The following is a 21,571-nucleotide window of genomic DNA, read 5'->3' on the forward strand; positions in this document are numbered from 1 at the left end:
AGACAAGCACTCCAGCTCCTGGTCTGGTGCATTTGAATGGCCTGTCCTGTTGGGATGTTCAGATTGGGAAACAGGAAACTGACTCTGGGCTGGGTGCAGTGGCTCACACCTATAATCCCAGCGCTTTGGGAGGCCAAGGCAGGTGGATCACTTGAGGTCAGGAGTTCAAGACCAGCCAGCCAACATGGGGAAACCCCATCTCTACTAAAAATACAAAAATTAGCCAGGCGTGGTGGCAGGCACTGGTAATTCCAGCTATTTGGGAGGATGAGGCAGGAGAATCGCTTGAACCCAGGAGGCAGAGGTTGCAGTGAGCTGAGATTGCACCACTGCACTCCAGCCTGTGTGACAGAGTGAGTCTCCAAAAAAAAAAAAAAAAAAAGAAAGAAAGAAAAGAAACTGACACTGCAGTATGTGTGCAGGGAGCCCTCAATAAGTGCCAGTTAGACATATGTAGGATTCTCTACTTTCTTTGTTTATAATCACCAAAAGACTTTTTTCCACATTTCTCTCTGTTTGGTTTGGTTCCAAAGAAAATGGAAGATGAATAATTTAGTAATTTTATTTGCTCAGTAGGTTCCTTTCGATGACATTCTTTGTTGGGATAAGTAACGGTACTCATAAGTGCAAGATTAAGCTTACCCTTCTCTGAGGCTTATCTGTGGGCTTCCCACAGCAGTTGTCCTGTTCCTTAGAACCAAATAGATTTGGGGGATCCCCAGCTGAAATTTCTCCGTGCCTCCCTTTCCAAGGAGGAGAAAACCTTAATAGCCACCCACCGTCTGACATCCAGATTAAAATATTATTGACATTTCTTTCCCTGTTGAGTTGATATAGGAAGAAACAAACCCAGTTTCTTCCTGCTATACTGTCACAACATATTTCTGTGACCAAATGTATGGGACTTTTTCCCACACACCAAGCAAGCAAGCAGTTCTGCAAAGGACACGCAGTGTCCTCTAACTCAGTTTGATTCTGAAACTATCCACCTGGAAACAGCATCAGATCCTACAGTTTGAGGGCTCAATCCTGCAAGACTTTCCCCCATTTCAGACACCAATTACAAGTAATAGTTTGTCACCTACACCTCTGACCAATTGGCTATAAATTGGTGTTCCCTCTACCCTCTTCTTGGACTCAACTGATTTGCTAGAGCAACTCACAGAACTCAGGGAAACACCTACATTTACTGGTTTATTTTAAAGGATATTATAAGGGATACCAATGAACACCAGATGGAAGATATGCATAGAAAGGGCAGCTAGAGCTCCCATGCCCTCCCCAGGTGCACCACCCTCCAGGAACCTCCATATGTTCAACCTGGCAGCTCCCCTAATCCAGTCCTTTTGAGTTTTTAATGGAGGCTTTATTATGTAGGCATGATTGATTACATCACTGGCCACTGATGATTAGTTTAACTTTTAGCCCCTCCCCTCCTGGAGGTTGGGGCGTGGGACTGAAAAGTCCCAACCCTCTAATCATACCTTGGTCTTTCCTGTGACCAGCCCCCATCCTGAAGCTTCCAGGGGTTCCTCAACCACTAATCATCTAATAAGCATACAAAAAACTTTCTTACCACTCTGGATATCTCAAGGTTTGGGGAGCTATATGTCAGGAAACAGGGATGAAGACCAAACATGTATTTCACTGTATCACACCTGTTCTCACCCCTCCCCAGATCTTTTCTCAATTAATATGAGACAAAAAAATGAGTCTGACTTCTTGACCAAAATATCTTCTGTCCGTAGCAGCTTTATGGAGGACAGATTTACTTTAAATTCCTTAGGCATTATGCCCCTATGGCTCCACTCAATTAGAAACAGGGTCAATGGCAAGGTCAGGGCCTCCAATCTGGGCAAGAGGGAGGCAGCCACTGTATCCACAAGTGTAATTCTCTGAGTGCTGGTTGCTGGGAGGGGCATACCCTGGGCCAGCAGGTCACTTGGCCAGGGGTGGCCAACTGTGAGGTTAGTACTGCCCTTTACTCCCTCAAAAAAATGTGAATCTCTTCAGAGCAAACTCCTCTTCAGAAATTTGAGCATTTGTTTTCTGAGCAAGAGAATCAGCTAATGCTTTCGACTCCCCATCCATCTTCCTGCATCCTCATCACACCTCTCCTGCCCCCAGTCACCTGGCTCTGTCTTTACCCACACCATGGTTTTGGTACAAGAACACCCTTTTTCCCATAAGCTACATTGATTCAGGCCATAAAAATTCATTAGTTCCCTTTCTTCGGGGGCTTTCTGAAACCCTCCCTGGAGAACCCTTTATTCACTTCTTTGCACGAGAATCACGTATGTGTGAACACTGGTATTGGCCTTCTAACTCAGTTTCTTCAAACCAGGGTCCTGGTCTGGTTGCCCCTGTCTCCTCCCACTGAGTTTCATCTCCACATAAGGATTGCTCACCAAGAACAGAGATGTTGACACCACTGGGCCTCAAGCATGCTGAATGCATCGCTGCTGGCTGCTCTGCCATGAGAAGGTTGGAAATTGATGAGGGTGCCACAAACTGTTCACCTCAGCCCTTCTGGGCTGGTTGGAGGAGGCCTTCTCATGAGTCAGTCAGCAAATGTTTAACCCCTACCAGGTGGTCCTGGTAGTATGTGGTATGAATCATGGTCCTAGATGTCTGCCATGGCAAATAAAAAGGGAAGACAGGGAAAGAAGCTGCCACCTACAGAGTGGCTTGATGACAGCTGCATCACTAATTTAAAAAGCCATGTGTAGTGCTTCCTATTTCTCACTACTTTTGGGTGAGTGGGGGAGGGAGAAAGATTATATGGGCTTCGTTGTGACACTGTTCTTAGCCAGTGGGTCAATAGATCAGTTTTGGTTTTGTTTTTTAGAAGACGGGATGAGAAAAGAGTGTGCCCCCTTCCACCTCCAACATGGCATATGCCATACTAGGTGCTGAAGGAGTTCTCTAAGCAGGGATGGAGCACCGTGCGTGTGTATGTGTACATGTGCATGTGTGTGTGTGTGTGTGTGTGTGTATGTGGCGGGGGCTGGGGGTCGATGGCTCTTTCCTGCTTCTTGCCCTTGGTATGGGGCCCAGAGTGGTACCTTAGTGATACATCATGGCCCTCCCTTGGGACACACAGCTTCACAGGGTCAGTGAACCCTTTCTTTCGGCTCCTCCTCTGGAATGATAAGCCCAGACGCCCATTCTGCCCATGAAGGGCTTCTTCTTGAACTGAATGTGGAGGGCATCTCTGGTCCCGGCTGTCTGCCAGTGACTCTCATGTACATTCATGTCCCTCTCTTCTCTCTGTCCTGTCTTCTCTGCTGCTGCCTCTTTTCTGCAGGTACACTTGCTGAAGGACCAGTTGGCTGCTGAGGCTGCAGCGCGGCTGGAGGCCCAGGCTCGCGTGCACCAGCTTTTGCTGCAGAACAAGGACATGCTCCAGCACATCTCCCTGCTGGTCAAGCAGGTGCAAGAGCTGGAGCTGAAGCTGTCAGGACAGAATGCCAGTAAGCCAGTGCCCTGCCCAACCCCGCTTCCTCTGTGAAGGCTCTGGAAAGAGTGTTACTTTCTTCAAGTTTTTGGTGGTGCTTTCTTGGACCCCTGACCTGCCCCTATATTCCAGCAGAAAACATAGGCAGCTTTGTTTCCCCATTAGTATACTTAATGAATTACAGAATTGCATGCCCAAAGGAGATCTCGGGTGCCTTCTAATCCAGGCCCAGGGCTGGACTTTGAATGTCCCCGGAGTCACTGCTATGTGCTCATCCAGTCTCTATTTGATAGGGGCTCAGGTACTCTATGTCCTAGGGCAGCCCATTTCTTTCTCAGAGAGCTTTTGCAACCAACATACAGTATACTCGGCACCTAATGGGTGTCATGGTCTCTGTGAGCTCTGTGGGAGACAGCAAATTGTTTCTTAGTTTACTCTTCTGCACTGTGTATTTCAAAACTCTGTCACATAGAAAAAGCTGGGAGCAGTATATCTGTTCAGTGGATAAGGCAGTGGAATCATTGGCTGCACAGCTTTGCTGGACAATGGCAGAGGTTGCCTGGCCCCTACTTGAGAGGCTGTCTCTACACTCAGCACCCTCGGACTGGACTGGACAGCCGTAGATTGCAAAACATTTTCACGCCTTCCTCTTGAGCCTTTCTGTGGGTTGTATGCATGCTCAGAGTGTGTGTGGGCTGTGGACCAGCAAATACCCATTGATCACATATTGTGCCAGAAACTGTGATAGAATTTTTTGCATGTGAGATCATTTAATCCCTGTAGTTCGGCTGCAGAAAAATGGGATGCCATTTTACAGATGAGGTAACAGACTCAGGGAGGTTAAGTAATTAGCTCAAGGTTACAGGCCTAGCAAGGAGCAGAGTCAAGATTCAAACCTAGATCTGATTGCAAAACTTTGTTCCAACTATACCAGTGGTTCCCCCAAACCATCCCATGAGCTCTTTTAAAAATACATCTTACTGGGTCCAACCTACAGAGATCCTGCATCATTGGGTCTGGGGCTGGTCTGGGAGCCTGTATTTTTAAAGTAACCCAGAGGTATGGATTGGAAACCAGTGCCCTTCACCACTCTGGAAGCCTCTCTGGATTTTCCAGATTGTTCATTGAAACTCTGCTCTATCCTAATTAATGCTTATTTATATGATTGTACTAAAGGTTACCACAGGCTTCTAACATGGTTCTCTCAATTGGTACCTTTTTCCTACCACTAATACTATTCAGAGCCTTCAGTGGTTTCCAGAACCATCATATGGTTCTCATGTCCCCGCCTTTACCACCTCCTAAAGCTCCTCCCCTCCAGCGAGGTGTGTCTGGAGCTATGTGGGGGCGCCAGGAAGGGGTGAAGAGTTAAGAGATCCAAAGCCCCGGGAGGTGCTGCTAAGCTGGTCTGGGAAGGGCTTTTGCAGGGCACCGGCGGGCAGAAGGCAGGCATCCCAAATCAGCAACCTTGCCTAACGCTGCCCCTCTGCTACCTCTTGTCTCCCCTGCAGTGGGCTCCCAGGACAGCTTGCTGGAGATCACCTTCCGCTCTGGAGCCCTGCCCGTGCTCTGTGACCCCACGACCCCTAAGCCGGAGGACCTGCATTCGCCGCCGCTGGGCGCAGGCTTGGCGGACTTTGCCCACCCTGCGGGCAGCCCCTTAGGTAGGCGCGACTGCTTGGTGAAGCTGGAGTGCTTTCGCTTTCTCCCGCCCGAGGACACCCCGCCCCCAGCGCAGGGTGAGGCGCTCCTGGGCGGTCTGGAGCTCATCAAGTTCCGAGAGTCAGGCATCGCCTCGGAGTACGAGTCCAACACGGACGAGAGCGAGGAGCGCGACTCGTGGTCCCAGGAGGAGCTGCCGCGCCTGCTGAATGTCCTGCAGAGGCAGGAGCTGGGCGACGGCCTGGATGATGAGATCGCCGTGTAGGTGCCGAGGGCGAGGAGATGGAGGCGGCGGCGTGGCTGGAGGGGCCGTGTCTGGCTGCTGCCCGGGTAGGGGATGCCCAGTGAATGCGCGCTGCCGAGGAGAATGCCAGCCAGGGCCCGGGAGAGTGTGAGGTTTCAGGAAAGGATTGAGATTCTGCTTTGGAGGGTAAAGTGGGGAAGAAATCGGATTCCCAGAGGTGAATCAGCTCCTCTCCTACTTGTGACTAGAGGGTGATGGAGGTAGGGCCTTCCAGAGCCCGTGGCTTCAGGAAAGGGTCTCTCTCCAGGACTGCCAGGCTGCTGGAGGACCTGCCCCTACCTGCTGCATCGTCAGGCTCCCACGCTTTGTCCGTGATGCCCCCGTACCCCCTCACTCTCTCCATCTCCATGGTCCCGACCATGAAGGGAAGCCATCCGTACCTTCTCAGGTACTTTGTTTCTGGATATCAGGATGCTATGAGTTGCCTAACCCTCCCCCTACCTTTATGAGAGGAATTCCTTCTCCAGGCCCTTGCTGAGATTGTGGAGATTGAGTGATCTGAGCTGCAAAAGCCAGGCTAGTCCTTGTAGTGTGAGCATGGAATTGGAATGTGTCACAGTGGATAATCTTTTAGAGGAACTGAATCCAAACATTTTCTCCAGCCGGACATTGAATGTTGCTTCAAAAGGAGCCTTGAAGCTTTAACATGGTTCAGGCCCTTGGTGTAAGAGCCCAGGGGAAGGACAGCTTGTTTGCTGCTCCACGTCACTTAGATCTGATTCTTGTTTTGAAAGCCCTGCCCTGCCCACCTCCTGCCTGTAGCCCAGCCCATCTAAATGGAAGCTGGGAAGTGCCCCTCACCTCCCCTGTGTCCTGTCCAGCTGAAGCTTTTGTAGCACTTTACCTCTCTGAAAGCCCCAGAGGACCAGAGTCCCCAGCCTTACCTCTCAACCTGTCCCCTCCACTGGGTAGTGGTGGTCAGTTTTACTGCAAAAAAAAAAGAAAAAAAAAAAAAAAAAAAGTGAATGCAGGCTGATAGCTGAGACTGTGAGACTGTTTTTGTCCTCTTTTCTGAATCACTGCCACTTGGGTCAGGGACCACAGCCATTGCCATCCTTGGCCCATCTCTCTGGGTGCGTGCCTTGAGCACACCTGTAAAAAGTGCCATGTGCAATTGTCTTATCTTTTAAGATCTAGACTTTGCCTAGGGATCACCACTCCTTAATGGGCTGACTGGGGCAATGAGGAAAAGCTCCTTTGCTCCTGTAAGGCCGTAAGTGGCTGTTAACAGATTTTCAAATGCCTGAAGAGATTGCTGAGACCTGCTAGAGTCATATGTTCGGGGAATTAAGTCTTTATCCTAGACAACAAGCACAGATGCAAACTGCAGTATTTTTGGAGGGTCAGTCGGCGAGGATATGATTGTCCCAAAATGGAGTTCATCGATCCTAGCTTTGCTTTAGAATGTATATAAATAAAAGTGCAGTCCTCTTCTAATGGCCACAGTTGGTTTAGCCCAGAAAGTCCAAATTAAAGGAAATAAATTCAGTTTTGTTAGCCTTCCTTGGTGCATCAGGGTGTCAGTGGAAATAGGATGGGGTGGTGTGTGTGTGTGTTTTGTGTGTGTGTGTACACATGTGTTTATATATACATGTGTAAGGGAAGGTATGTACATATATGTAGGATTGTGATCAGACAGAAAAGAGTGGGAATCTCTAGGGTGTTTGAATCAGCAACAGATTTGTGTTTTCTAACATGCATTTAGTTAGAGAGGCATGGTTCTGTTTGTTTTGTTTTGATCTAATTTGCCATTGGAAATAGGTACAGGTACACAGAGAAGGAAGAACCAGGAAAGTGAAATCCATGAAACGAAATGAGCAGCTGTCAGGAATCCAGTGTGACTGAGCCTACCTAGCTTATTAAATCTAACCCAGGGTTCCTTGAGTCCAAGACCACTTCGATTATTAAGATTTTGAATGTCCAGAGGAGTGAAAAGTCTGTTTTCTGGACGTAAGCAGGAGCTGAGGATAAACCCAGAGGCCAGTGGATTAGGTGTGTGGAATGTGGATGGAGAGGGCTTGTGTGGGATGTGGCCAGGGAGCGGGTGAGGAAGGCCGTTTCTAAATGGTCTGTAAAAACTTGAGATTGGATAGACGAAAGAAAATGGAGAGATTAAAGAATTGGGGAAACTAGTTATCTGTGTTGCTGACTTTGGGACCCATCCAAGACTCTTGCCCTTGGGGTGTTCCATGGTGGTTTCTTCCTGCCTGGGCCCCACCCTTTCCCCAGTTCAGGCCCTCCCTGAAGGACTAGTTTGTATATTGGCATCCTCCCTAGTGGGACCCAAACCAGTGCACACTTGGTGTGTGGAGATGGGAGACAAAGGACAGATCTAGGAGCCTTGAAGGATCACCAGCCACCAACCCTCCATCAGGGCCAACTGGGCAGGAAAGGGAACATTGCAGACCTGATTTCTCAACGATGTCACCCTGTCCTCCCTCCTTGCTTCTTGCTCTGCTAACTCAACTCTGCCTTCCTCTTTTTCATTCTTCTACTCTGCCCTATATGGAGGACAAATGGACACCAGGGGCGCTGACCTTATTGGTGCCTGACCCAGCCTGCCCCAGGTGCCAGCAGACTCTCGTGCACAGGAGGCTCCCACAGTTATGGAGCCAGGAAAGAATTTCTCCACACTGGATGGACTGTATATTGGGATTAAAAATTATATTCCTTATATTACTGCTTATATCAATGCTCTCTCTGTAAAACCTCTTCCTAGCCTCATTTCTCTCAATGGATCTTGTTTAGGAGTTGTATTCCTTTTATTTACTCTTTGCTTGACTGCTTCCTCCTAACCCTCTACCTGCTAGCCCTCTACTTCCTAAAGCTGTGTGTCATTAACTCTGTTGGATCAACTCTCTGGGAAAAGATTCTGTTAATGTAAGTAAGTGCACTTACTCCCTGGATGTTGTCACTAGTCTAGTGGCTTTTGCTAAATAAACCTTTCTTATTTCTAAAAGCTTTTCCATTGTATTTTCTTGCTGCTTCTATTCCACCTGCTCCTTCTGTCCCCTTCACTTCCACCCCACTTCCCAAGCCAAGTGGCATCAGCTCTGTGACATGGTTCCCAAAGGTACGGGATTGAGGAAGGATTCACAAGTTCCCTGCAGGAGGAGAGGAAGATGGTGGTTTCATTTGCACTTTATATAGATCAGCCCTGCAGGATCAGAGGTATCAGTGGTTCTTAACTAGGGATGATTTTGCCTCACCAGGGGACATCTGACAATGTCTGGAGATGTTTTTCGTTGTCACAAAGCTACTGGCATGTAGTGAGTGAAGCCAGGGATACTGATCAATATCCTACAATGCACAGGACAGCCCCCTACAACAAAGAATCATCCAGCCCCAAATGTCAGCAGTCCTGAGATTGGGAAACTCTCATCTACACCCATTTTTGCTGACTCTGCCAATCCCAGGTTTTTTCAAACTCCAAATATCATTAGAATATGTGGGTAGTAGCAACCAGGTTGTTTTTTGATTTTGGGTTTCGGGGCTTTTTGTTTTTTTTTTTAAGGCAGGGTCTCACTGTCACCCAGGCTGGAGTGCATGATCATGGCTCACTGCAGCCCTGACCTCCCTGGGCTCCGCAATCCTCCCACTTCAGTCTCCCAAGTAGCTGGGACTACAGGTGTATGCCACCACACCCAGCTAATTTTTGTATTTTTTGTAGAGACGGGGTTTCACCATGTTGTCCAGGCTGGTTTCAAACTCTTGAGCTCAAGCGATTCTCCCGCCTTGGCCTCCCAAAATGCTGGGATTGCAGGCATGAGCCACCATGCCTGGCCAGCATCAAGTTCTGAGTGCTTGAAAAATTACTACATCATAGATATTTGCCAATATAACTGTATAATTTTATAATCAAGATTATACAGCTCATGCCTGTGATCCCAGCACTTTGGGAGGCTGAGGCAGGTGTATCACTTGTGCTCAGGAGTTTGAACCAACCTGGGCAACATGGGGAAAGACCATTTCTACAAAAAAAGCATAAAAATTAGCCAGGCATGGTGGTGAGTGGCTGTGGTCCAAGCTACTTGGGAGGCTGAGGTGGGAGGATGGCTTCAGCCTGGGAGGCGGAGGTTGCAGTGAACCGAGATCACGCCACTGCACACTCCAGCCTGGGTGATGAAGCGAGACCCTGTCTCAAGGAAAAAAAAAAAAAAAAAAAGGTTAAACTATTTCACAGACTTCATGACTAAATGCCTGAAATATGTAGTTGGTAGAAGTCTGAATAGGCCTATTCCAGAAATGTTCATATTGGGGACAAAACAGGCTCCTCCTCATACCTACCTCAGGGGGGATCATGGTATCACTGCAACACAGCTCAGCACAGAAGTCCTAACTGATGGGAATGTAGGCTTCCCTGCAAGGAGTACAAATGAAAGGGCAGAGTAGGTTAGTAAAGGAGGGAGAGTTTGAGGAATTAGAAGCTGTGGATCTCACAGAACAGACTTGAGAGAAGCCAGGTCACTTTGGCTGGAACTTTTAGCCATTTTGCAGGCAGAGGACGTGTTAAGCCTGATGCTTCGTCAGGCCCAGGCTAGAGAGAAAGTTGGAAAGATTAGATCAACTGGGTTCACATGCCCTCTGTTCTTTTCTGGCTAAGTGAACTGAACTGAGCTTTGTATTCTCATCTCGAAAATGGGGATAGTATAAACCACACAAAGCTACTATGGAGAGTAAATGAGATTGCATTTTAAAAGCACCTGGTAGAGAGTGCCTGGCAGTGACCCAGGATAACGGAGCTTCCTTCTACCTGCACCTGCTCAGTGCAGTGGTGGGTGCTTTTTCCTGCTCTGCTAAAACTTAGCTCTGTACTGAGAAAATTCCTGGGGTTACATTGATACAACATTAAATGTGGAATGTGGAAAACGCCTTGTCTTTAGGGAGAAGACACTAACCACAAGCACCTGGCAGGCAGGATGGGCACGTGCCGTGGCACCTGGGCTCAGTCTCTGGCCTGCTTGTTTTCCTTCTCGTGATGTGTTCTATGCCTGCTGTACACATGCCATAGAGAAGGGAGTATGGGGTTGGCAAAGGACAGGAGACAACACTAGCTCAGAGTGAGGACTAAAAGATTGCCCAGAGCCACTCATCTGCCCTTTCAGGGCACAGAGTCCTGGGGGTGATGTCAGGGCTGCCTGGAGACCCCCACACACTGGACTGGACAGGTTGTGACCTTGTCCTGGCTCCCAGCCCAGTTGGAGCCTGGCAGCCAAGTGGACTCTGGGATGCAGGTTAGGTGGGGTTGGGGATAGAATGGGGTGAGAAGCATGGCTCGCGGGCACAGGGCGGGAGTTGTCTCACAGCATATGATGTGATGGGGATTGAGCCCAGCCTCCCTCGCACTCTGTGGGGAATGAGAGAACCACAAATGAGATTTTCGCAGCACACTGATAAGCAGAGCAGCTCTGCTAAGCCATAGATAAGACTCTGGAGGAAAAGCCATTGGGAGGTGAGGGAGGACCCTCCAGGCCACCTGCTGGCCAAGCCCTGGGGGAGGCAAAGACCAGGGGAGGGTTTGTGCCGGGGTCCCTGCAAGGCAGTGCCCACTGCCGTGGAGGGGCCACTGAGTCATCAGGGAGGTGAAGCAAGAGGTAAATGAGGCCTGAAAGGATGACCAGCAAGCGTTTGGTGCTTTTTAAGAACCATGTTACAGTCAAGATAAATGTCCTTGCTGCATACCTGATGCTTATCCGTCTTTCTGGGTCAGATGGACCGGGAGGTTCACTCAGAAATGGAGGAAGAGTCAGGGCTGCCCGCTGGGCACATTACTTGGTAACAGGAAGCAATAGGTTCCCATGTTTATCTGCCCAGTTTCACCTGGCTCAAAGCAGCCATAAAAAGATGTCTCCTGGGTCAAAACTGATTCTATTCTGCGCCAGCACAAGATGGCTGTTCTAAGTGAATGATGGTGGCACATGTGAGCTCAGCCCTGGGTGAGCTCAGCTTCATCTGCCTCTGACCTGGCTTATACTCAGAGGCATATTGTCCTCCACATTCCCCTCCTCAGAAGATCTACCATCAAAGAAGCCTTTAAAACTGCAGAGATTCTTCCCCATGCAAATATGAAAGGGCATCCAGCTCCTTATTCCCAGGGTGGGGCAAGGACTGACCACATAGGGACCAAGCAGAGGCCAGGATCCTAGAGCAGTGCTTCTCATAGCTGAACTGCATCAGAGTCACCTGGAGGGCTGGTTAGAATACAGACCACCAGCCACAGCCCCATGGTTTCTGATTCAGTAGGTCTGAGGAGGGCCTGAGAGTTCCCAGGGGATGCTGGTACTGCCGGCTGGACACCTTACTTTGAGAACCTCTGCCTTAGAGGATATTCCCAAACTTCAGGTATTGTCTTTTTTTTTTTTTTTTTTTTCTTTCTTTCTTTCTTTATTTATTTTTTACTTTTAATAAACTTTTATTTTAGAAGCTTTAGATTTACAGAAAATTTGGAAAGACACTACGGAGTCCTCATATTCCCCCCACTCAGGTTCCCTCATATTAACATCACACATTAGCCTGGTACATGAGCATGTTAGTCACAAGGAGTGAACCAACATCACTACATTATTTTCACCAGCATCCACACTCTACTCAGATTTCCTTACTTTTCCTCCGCTGTCCTCTTCCTGTCCAGGATCCCACACTGCATTTAGGTGTCATGCCTCCTCAGGCTCTCTTGGCTGTGACACTTTCTCAGGCTTCCCTTGTTTTGGGTGGCATTGACTCTTTTGGGGAGCATTGGTCAGGAATGTTGTATAATGGCCCTCCATTGACAAGTGTCTGACTTTTTCCCCTCATGATTAGACCGGGATTATGGTTTTTAAAAGAGAGAAAGGGGAGGGTGTGTGCCTGGTGTTGCTAGGCAACCATTAGCCAAAGGGGATGGGAGCCGGGTTCTGGGAAGGACAGCAGGCTGTGCGGAGTGACCTCAGACTGGACAGAAGGCTGTGACTAACTTTATTGGCATCTCTCTAGGGACATAAGTAGGCTTTACCGCCAATTTACCTAAGGTGTTCAGCAGGACTATTGAAGGCCTGGCAGCTGCCCGAGGAGAGCCTGTCTCCGAGCCAGGCTTTCTGCTCCTTGCTCCAGAGGGCTTTGAGCTTCCGGTAGTACACCCTGCAGCTGAAGCCCTCCCTGAAGCCTCTCTTGATGTGGCTCTTAAGGAGGTCCAGGGTGGGGTACATGCGGCAGCAGGCCGCGCACTTGTAGCCATTCTGCTGTGCTGGGTGCCACCTGGAAGCCATTAGGATGTCCTGAGATGTGATGGAGTCCAGGCCATGCCTGGATTTCTTGGTGGCTTCTCGAGGGCAAGTGTTCTCTGCGGAGGAAGAGGACGAACAGATGCTGTCAGCCATGTCCTCGGAAAGGCAGTTGTCCCACTTGCCCTCATCCTGTTGCACCTCTGGGAAGTCGTAAGCTTCCAGGTGGCTCTCTTTGTCTGCACACACAAAGTAGCTGTAGGGGGAGAACCAGGGCCGGTAGATAGTGCAGTTCCGCCTCAGCTTCTCTCCGTGCTGGGTGTCCCCCAAGCTGCAGTCTGCAAAGGAAGGGACCAGGTCAGAGCCTCTGGCAGGGAGCAGTGGAACCAAGGATGCCAGAGCAGAAAGGCAAGAAGGCAGACATCAGGCATGTCCTCGGTTACCTCCACCCCACCATGATTGCAGTCCTGAGAGCAGATGCAAGATGGTGGGAAGAGCAGCCGAGGACATTCCTTCTCACTGCATTCTTTTTCTAGGGGTACAAAGGGCCACTGGATCTTGGGATGGGAGAGGCTGCTTTTAGTTAGTAAGCCTTGGTATTTGTCAAGTCCTTCCCTTCCTGGAGACACCGTGTCCACTGACTCCTCTAAGGATAGACACAGACAGGTGACCCAGCGGACAGCCAGACCGGCGGCCTCCCATAGTCCTTCTTTTCACCACTCGTGGCTGTGACCCTTTTTGCAGCCTCACTACCCATCTTGAGGGGTAGCCTCACTACCCTCCACAGCTCACTCAGCCAGAAGCTGCTCTTGTACACCAGCTTCAGAGACAGGAGAGGGGAGGCAAGGCAAGAGCCTCAGGCCTGTGGGTGTCTACCAAAGGAAAAAGGGCCAGTTAGGAGGCTGCAGGTGACAAGGCCACGCATGGGGGTCCAGCTTCCAGACACCTCTGCTCCCTTAGGGAAGCAGCCCCTATTCATCCTTAGCTTCTCATACATTCCCACCCAGAGTCAGAGAAGGCCTCACCTGGTGAGAGCACTGTGTTTTGTATCCCTTGCCGGACAGTGATGCTTTGGTACTGGGGTGGCAGGGCCTGAGCTGGGCTGGATGCCTCAGTGGGTACCGCTGTCTTTGCAATGTCTGGGTTACAGAAGAAACACTGGTGAGCTGAGCCAGGTTGGGATTCCACTTCCTGGGACCCCCCAGGCATACCTAGATGCTCAACCTCTGTACTTCAAGGCATCTCAAAGCTGAAACAGAACAGTGATCTCTCTAACTCAGCCAGGCAGAGCTATTCTGGATGACATCCTGGGGAATTCTGAATGGGGCCATTTCATTCAGGCCTCAGAAAGATCCTCTGGAAAGTGGGATTTATGATGTGGCCCAGATGACACCTCTCTGCCTGGCCCGCCCCTCACCTGACCCTCCTGCATCTCATCACACGGATGACTTCACTCCGTGTTGCCGGTCTCCTGGGCATCCTGGGACCCAGAGTCACAGGCCGCAGAGCAATGTTCCATGCCCGCTTTGAGAATTGTCCGGTTGAAATATCTCACACCCACAGTCAGGGTTCCCGTGGGCCGTCACTGCACAGCACACCCTGGAGTAGCTGCTAACACTTGGACAAAAAGCTGACCTGCCTCAAATCCCAGAAAAAAGCTGTGTTCAGTTTGGGGGACAAATTTATAAATGTCATGTATATAGGCAAATGAATGCTTAGGAGGCCTACTCCACTGAGCAGTACTTCTCCATTTTACTGTGCATAGGGATCCCCTGGGGATCTTGTTAATAACGCAGGCGCTGATTCAATGGGTCTGGGGTGGGAACCTGAGATTCTGCATTTCTAAAAGCTCCCAGACGACGCAGATGTTGCAAGTCTAAAGACTGTATTTTTTAACAGGGAGTCATCAGGGTGTCCAACTTTATTCCAGGATGTGCTCATCAGTTTACCCTGCTGCTTAGGCTTCTCTGATGATTTGCTAACTCCAAATCCTCTATAAGCTTGTCAAAACAGAGCTAAAACTAGTTTCTACTCTGTGTAGATATGCTACCACCTTGAGATTTCATGCACACTCTAGGGGGGAGAAACTTGATGACAAATGGAGGCTGAGGCAGAAGAATCGCTTGAACCCAGGAGGCGGAGGTTGCAGTGGCCAAGATCGCGTCATTGCACTCCAGCCTGGGTGACAGGAGGGAAACTCTGTCTCAAAAAAAAAAAGTTTACCCCTTTCTTCCCTTAACAAAAATCAATACACAGCAGTAACTACTTACCACAAATGCAGCATTTTGAAAAATTATTTTCTCCCCATACGTAATTTGACTTTCTCACTAAATCATGTTACATGGTCCTGTAACATGATCTGGTAGGGTACTCAATTAAAAGCTTCAAAAAACCACTTCTTTGTGGCCCTAATGGCACCAGAATTTACCTGGCAGGCTGGTGGCACGAGAGACCATAATGTCGGGAAAAGCACTGAGGGCGGAGGAAGAGATTGGAGGTCCAGAGATGCTGAGAAGTGAGAAGTTCTCCATATTCTGACCACTGCGGTGTACAGAGATCACACACCTGCTCTGGAGAGGCTGGCTGGCTTGTCCAGAGGATAAACATTCTGAGCGCAGTTGATGTCACAAGGCACATGATTCCACTACCCAACTAGGTTACCCTTTGGAAGATGAATGGAGTCTAACTGCAAGCAAGATTAAAATGTGTAAAGATTGTTTTTGACTTGCCATTGCCCAGCCGCAGGCCCTGATTGACAAGACCCAGAGAGAAGAAAATAGTAGAGATACTATAGTGATGCTGTCTCTTTGTCCCCTTTTATCTTTATTATCGTCACTTTTCTGTGTTGACACTGTCTACCCCCAGCCCTCCAGCCCTGGAAACCTCTGTCCTGTCTGAATAATCTCCTACCTTTTCTTCTCCTTTATCAGCCTAATCTCTGTCAGCAAATATTTTTATTGTTTTGTTTTAGTTTGTTTTTTGAGGTTTATATATTTTTCACATTTTCTTTGGAAATTCAAATTTATAAAAGTTGCAGAAAAGGCTGGGTGCAGTGGCTCAGGCCCATAATGCCAACACTTTGGGAGGCCAGGGCGGGTGGATTGTTTGAGGTCAGGAGTTCAAGACCAGCCAGACAAACATGGTGAAACCCCATCTACACAAAATATAAAATTTAGCCGGGCGTGGTGGTGGGCGCCTGTAGTCCCAGCTACTTGGGAGGCTGAGGCAGGAGAATCGCTTGAACCCGGGAGACAGAGGCTTCAGTGAGCCGAGATTGTGCCGTTGCACTGCAGCCTGGGTGACAGAGCGAGACTCCATCTCAAAAGTTGCAAAAATAAAATCAATACAAAGAACACCCATATGCCTTGTATCCAGATTTTCCTATTAACGTTTTACCCCATTTGCTATATCAGTCCCCTTCCTCCTGCCCCCTGCCCCATGTGTATGTGTGTATACTTAATTTTTTCTCTGAACTATTTGAAGGTAAGTTATAAACACTATGTCCTTTTACACCTAAGTACTTCAATGTGTATTTCCTAAGAATAGGGACCAAATATTGGTTTCAGTGGTTGGTGCTCTTTTTAGCAAGTGACTAAAACAAAAATGGGTGACTTAATACTGTTTTGCTCATTGCTTAAGTCAGTTGGATAGGGAGACTCTGGGACTCCAGAGAGACAAGGTTGCCTCTTCGTTTCACTTGTCCTGTGACAACATTGTGCACTAGCAAGGTGTGGATAAGGTGAAAGATGATTGTGACACTTGGAAGATAAACTGAAGGCACCCCTTTGTAGATTGTCACATGTCAACTAGATACAGAACAGGGCTGCAGATCTAAATGGCAGGTATGTTTATGCTGCATGGGGAGTGATGGCCACTCTGGAAATAGTGATGGGCTTCTTTTGAGGTGCTGTCAAGCATGTGTGACTGGAATGTGAGTTAGCTTCTGCACATGATAGCCCAGAGTTGTCTTCCTGTGTGTGTTTATTCACAGTACTGAAACATTCGAAGGACAGTGGGAGAACATGATTCCCTTCGTGTTCCTCCCAGGTAGCCTGGTTTGGAACATTAGCATGTATTGGAAAGTAAGTTGAAGCCATATACTTTGGCAATTTGGGGGGTATCAGCAATTTCATTTGGTCCATTATGGTGTGGAGAAAGCTCATGAGTCTGGGCATCGGTTTATGGGACTTCTAACCCCACTCCGCCATAAGCTACCTGTGTGATACTGGGCAAACCTCTCTGCTACTTGATTTTCCTATATTATTAGTTTAGACTCTAAACTTGAGTGGATGAATGTCTTCCTGGCTAAAACCCAGTGAGTGACATGTGGACAGTAGCATACCTGTGAGTGGTGCACACAGGGCCCCGAGGACTTGGAATTGCATTCTGTCTTGACCCATCACATTCCTCCTACTGCCAACTTCAGACTCTCCCACTGGAACCTCAGACTTAACGTAAAGGTGCTCAACATACTGAGGGGAAATATGGAAGGTGGAATCTCTCAGTGCCTGCATAGAGTTTTTAAAATGCGACCCGGTTTTGGTTTAGTCACTGAAAAGTTTGTGGGAGCCTGGTGGTTCCTGGGTACGCACCACTCTTTGTAGCAGGTCCCCTGTCTTGCGTGCTGTGTCCTCCCAAGGTATGCTGTTGCTGGTGGCCCAGGCGGTAGGTGACACTCTCAAAGCGATTGGTCACTATGTAAAATGAGTCTTTCTCTTATTTGTTTCCCACCTGCTTTCCAAGCCCCTTTCTCGGACAGGTAAGATATCCCGTTGTTTTGTGGATGACTTACATTCCCAGATGCCCTCCTCTGCTTGGGTGTGTGCATGTTGCGGGGTGCTGCTGGGAGGGCCACCTGGCTGGGGTCCAGTCATCTCTCTCTCCTCCATTGCCATTATTTTCTGAATCATCAAGCCTCTAGTCCTGAAGCAAGAGAGACAATGTGTGGGAGTCGTTAGCATCATCATCAAGAAGGACCCATTGCACGTCCTCAGACACAGGGATAGAGGGACCCCCAGCCAGAGGCCCACTTTCACTTGGAATAGAAGGGCAGTTCTCCAGATCTGACCTCCAGAGCCCCTGAAGACCACTCACATAGAGGGATTTTTGACTTGTGGGCAGTTTCCCTATAGTGTCAGCCCATCATGCAATTTTAAAAAATGCATGTAAAAGTCAAATTCAATTAAACAAACTTATTAAATGCCTACTATCATGCAAGACCCTAAGGTCGGCATTGTAGAAGATAAAGAAACACTTCAGATGCTGTGGCCCCTCAAGGAGCTTACCATTTTAAGACACGGTGTATTTACTGGAAAGACTTAGACAAGGGTAAAGGGAGTGCATGGTAGGCTATCTTTACATTACTTGACAATTCAGTGCATTATAGACTATGTTATGAAGGGTAGAAGAGAGCAAAAAATACAGAAAATCCAAAATGGTGCATAATCCAGAGTTATGTTTATTACAAAGAGTTTTAAAAATAATAATAGCTTATAATTTACTAACCACCTTGACAGGTATTTTTGGTGCTTGCTTTTTTGAAAATAAGTATGTCTACTCTGAAAAGTCACTTTAAACCAGTAAGGAGACTACCAGGGAAATGTCTGATTTGGGAAGTGGCAGCAATTTGCCTTCCCCAGGCATTTCGTACAGTTTCATTGTTGTCTATGTGCTTTCTGGTTTGGGGGAAAATAGTTAAATGGTTTGGTTTCCAAATCTTCTTTGCTAGTTTGCAGATGACATGATTAAAGAAAATAAGACAGATGTGGGACCTGACAGGCAAATTGTGCCAAAGTGGAGGACGTGGCAAGATACACACTTAGGAGAATAATCAGGAGTTGATGACCCTGCTTGCTGTGGAGCGGGCTGGAAGCTTCTGCTGGTGCGGTGGGTCTATCCGGAGCCCAGCCAGCTCGGGCCCTGTGTCCGAGGGATGCTGTCATGCTGTTCCCTGGCAGGTCCTCACCCTGCAGTGGTGAAGGCCACAGGGCTCATCCGCAGAGACTAGTCTCCACTCCTCTTCCCACAGGTTTTCCTCCCTGCCACCCAAAGGCCCTTAGAATATAACGTATCTAGGTAGTCGGCCTAGAAAGGATAGCACCATTGATTCATCTCTAAGAACTGGACAAAGGTGACAGTAAACTATGCATTTCTTAACCAGCTTCAGTTAGATTAAGCAACCCTCCCTTTACTATCTCTACACAGCTCTCTATCAAATCCATTGATGGTACTTACTGATTTGATTGCAATGCTATCCCTTCCTGGACTTCAAGGACAGATCTCGGTGCTTGTCCCCCAGGCTCAAAATTGTTTTATTTGGGAAACAACTGGAGAAATCTAAGGATGAACTTTGATAATGTAAAGGAATTGCAATACTGGCATAATCATGTAGAAAACTCTTATTATTAAGACATTTAAACTTAATGATGACACCTTCCAGTCATTCACACAGAGAAAAAGACTTGTTTTCTTGAGATAACAGATATAGTGGCCTTTATTGCATTCTTCTCTCAATTTGTTTTATGTTTAAAAACTGTCATTTCGGCCGGGCGCAGTGGCTCATGCCTGTAACCCCAACACTTTGGGAGGCAAAGGCGGGCGGATCACCTAAGATCAGGAGTCCAAGACCAGCCTAGCCAACATGGCGAAACCCATCTCTACTAAAACTACAAAAAATTAGCTGGGCGTGGTGGTGGGCGCCTGTAATCCTAGCTGAGTGAGCCAAGATCACGCCACTGCACTCCAGCCTGAGCAACAGAGTAAGACTCTTGTCCCCCCAAAATAATAATAGTAATAATAATAATAAATGTTTGTATACTCATTAAAACAAACAAAAAAACAGGATAGCAACACTGAAACTACAAGAAAGGTTTCCACTGGCCAAGGATGCAGCAGTGCAGGGCAGAAAGAACTGCTTTGCACAAAAATTCTGCAGAAGAAAAAGTACACCCTAACCCCAGTTACTCTTAGAAGAGGCTCAGTGAGAATAGACACTTAGCAGAGGTGTTGACAAGGAAAGGAGCCTAGTGATCAAATGATCACTTCCCTCAGACTGACAACATATCGGGGTAGTTGGTGTAGACAGAAACCTTGACCCAGGTTCCAAGGCCTCAGAGTGGGTCTGTCTGCCTGATAACTGAGCTGGATTTCCAGATAGGGAGAGGATGGCCAAGTGTGAGTGTGTGGACAGCATGGCTTAGAGCCTGGAACTCCAGTCATTTCAATAACAAACTTTTAAGTTACCACCTTGGCCACCACAATTTTCTATCTACAAAATGGGCTTTGTCGAGTCAAGATCTGTATTGAGCACAGCTATGTACCAAACTGAGGCTAGGTGTTGAAGATACAAAGATGAATGAGGCATGGCCTCTGCCTTGTAAATCTTTACAACCTAATGGGTTTATACCCAGCTCTTTGAGTTAATTTTTCAAGCCAAAGAGGATCCCTACAAGAAGGACCATGTACCAGGGATATATAGGCAGCTGTTCCATGATCTGTAGCAGGACAAAGTTGTGGACAGAGCCCTGAGCTGTGGGTTAGAAGGCCTGAGTTCTAGTTCCAGCCCTGCTAGTATTAAGCTGTGTGACCTCAGGCACGGCACTGCATTATGTGGAGTCCTGCAGGCTTCATCTGTAGGTAGATATCCTTCCATGTACCACCTCCCTAGGTGGTTGTAAGGATTAAGTAAACTGATGTTCATTAGGATCCTCATGCTTCACTGGCACTGAGTGGGGCTGACCTATCCATTTGGTATGGACTGATTCTGAACCACCACTTAGCATCTCTGCAAGAGCTGGCCCACTCGCTCAAGTCCCACCTCTGTAGACCTGAGGAGCTGCTGCCCCATTTTTCATGGAGAATTTGTGCTATACTCATGGCCTTCAGTGGGGAGCTTCTAGCACCAAGCCTCATCCATGCCGTCCCTCCAGCAGCTTCCAACCCACTGAGAGCTCAGCACGTGCTTATAGCAATGTAAAAATGTCATGTTTCATTGCTTCATCCTCATTTTTTCTTTACTTCAAAGGACGTGGTGACTCCAGGGTAAAGGGGCCAAGCCCATGAGTCAAGGAGGCAGGTTTACAGGAACAACTTTATTTTTTTATGGCTAGCATTAGTCACTGATTAACTTGGGTGGGGCAGAGCTAGAATTTCTAGTTCCTCTCCCATCAAGAAAACTGCCCTGGAAAGTTCAAGAGTGTCTTTGCCGGCTCTTACTTGAATATTTCCAAAGGCTTGGAAGTTACAAGTTTTGGGTGTGGGATAAGGAAAGCTGAATGATAGGGCACAGGTCCCACTCCCTTTTCCTCATCATGTCGCTCTGTCCCTTCTTTGTTCATAGTTGACCACAGCATGTTTGAGAATTTGAACACAGCCCTCACTCCAAAGCTCCAGGCCAGCCGCTCCTTCCCCCACTTGTCCAAACCCGTGGCCCCCAGCTCTGCCCCTCTGGGCTCTGCTGAGCCTGGGGGGTCAGGACTCTGGGTGGGCAGCAGCCAGCACCTCAAGAACCTGGGCAAAGCCATGGGGGCCAAAGTGAATGACTTCCTGCGGAGAAAGGAGCCCTCCAGCCTGGGCAGTGTGGGTGTGACGGAGATCAACAAGACTGCAGAAGCACAGCTGGTCAGTGGGGCTGATGTGGCTCCAGGGGCTTGGCCAGAGGATGAAAGGTGAGCCCCTCACCCGCCCAACATCCATGCCTCTCTGTGAACCCACTTGAAAAAGTACAGGGACAAACTGCAGTGTCTCCACAGGAGAACAGCCCCAAGGGAGGGGTGTGAGATTGTCCTGTACTGAAAAGCTGCAGGATCAGGCCACGTTCTCGGGAGCTGGCTTCACCTTCCGCAACCACAGCTGAAGGTTGCTGAGTGCCTACTGTGTCCTCAGCTCTGTGCTGCTGAAGGTTGCTGAGTGCCATGTCCTCAGCACTGTGCTTCAGGCTTTGGTTGCATC

At 48.4% G+C, this 21,571-nt stretch overlaps 2 protein-coding genes across 11 annotated transcripts in view; one reads left to right on the forward strand and one right to left on the reverse strand.

Annotated features, from left to right (window-relative positions):
- CUNH1orf226 (chromosome unknown C1orf226 homolog) overlaps window positions 1-21,571 on the forward strand; it is a 97,295-nt gene that overhangs the window by 71,417 nt on the left and 4,307 nt on the right. For 4 of the 9 annotated variants that reach the window (XM_017881543.1, XM_017881548.1, XM_017881557.1 and 1 more), the window contains 3 exons: window positions 3,308-3,473; window positions 4,969-5,121; window positions 20,961-21,288. In XM_017881543.1, the coding sequence (XP_017737032.1) occupies window positions 3,308-3,473; window positions 4,969-5,121; window positions 20,961-21,288 (647 nt within the window). Of the gene's footprint in view, window positions 1-395; window positions 2,485-3,307; window positions 3,474-4,968; window positions 5,122-5,384; window positions 5,812-15,291; window positions 15,330-19,364; window positions 19,381-20,960; window positions 21,289-21,571 lie in introns of those variants that run through there. The other 5 variants (XM_017881566.1, XM_017881595.1, XM_017881583.1 and 2 more) reach the window with 5 other exon arrangements.
- Window positions 9,744-15,214, reverse strand: SPATA46 (spermatogenesis associated 46). Of its 2 annotated transcripts, XM_017881622.1 has the most exons (4): window positions 15,051-15,214; window positions 13,648-13,761; window positions 12,426-12,960; window positions 9,744-9,783 (listed from the first exon to the last, which is right to left on the reverse strand). In XM_017881622.1, exons 1-4 carry the CDS (start codon window positions 15,151-15,153, stop codon window positions 9,759-9,761), a joined length of 777 nt encoding a protein of 258 aa, XP_017737111.1. In that variant the 5' UTR covers window positions 15,154-15,214; the 3' UTR covers window positions 9,744-9,758. The 2 variants fall into 2 exon arrangements, with proteins under 2 accessions (XP_017737111.1, XP_017737115.1); XM_017881626.1 differs by lacking the exon at window positions 9,744-9,783 and having other exon boundaries at window positions 12,355-12,960.

The sequence above is a fragment of the Rhinopithecus bieti genome, unplaced genomic scaffold, assembly GCF_001698545.2.
Source record: "Rhinopithecus bieti isolate Rb0 unplaced genomic scaffold, ASM169854v2 scaffold_1348, whole genome shotgun sequence".
NCBI lineage: Eukaryota > Metazoa > Chordata > Mammalia > Primates > Cercopithecidae > Rhinopithecus > Rhinopithecus bieti.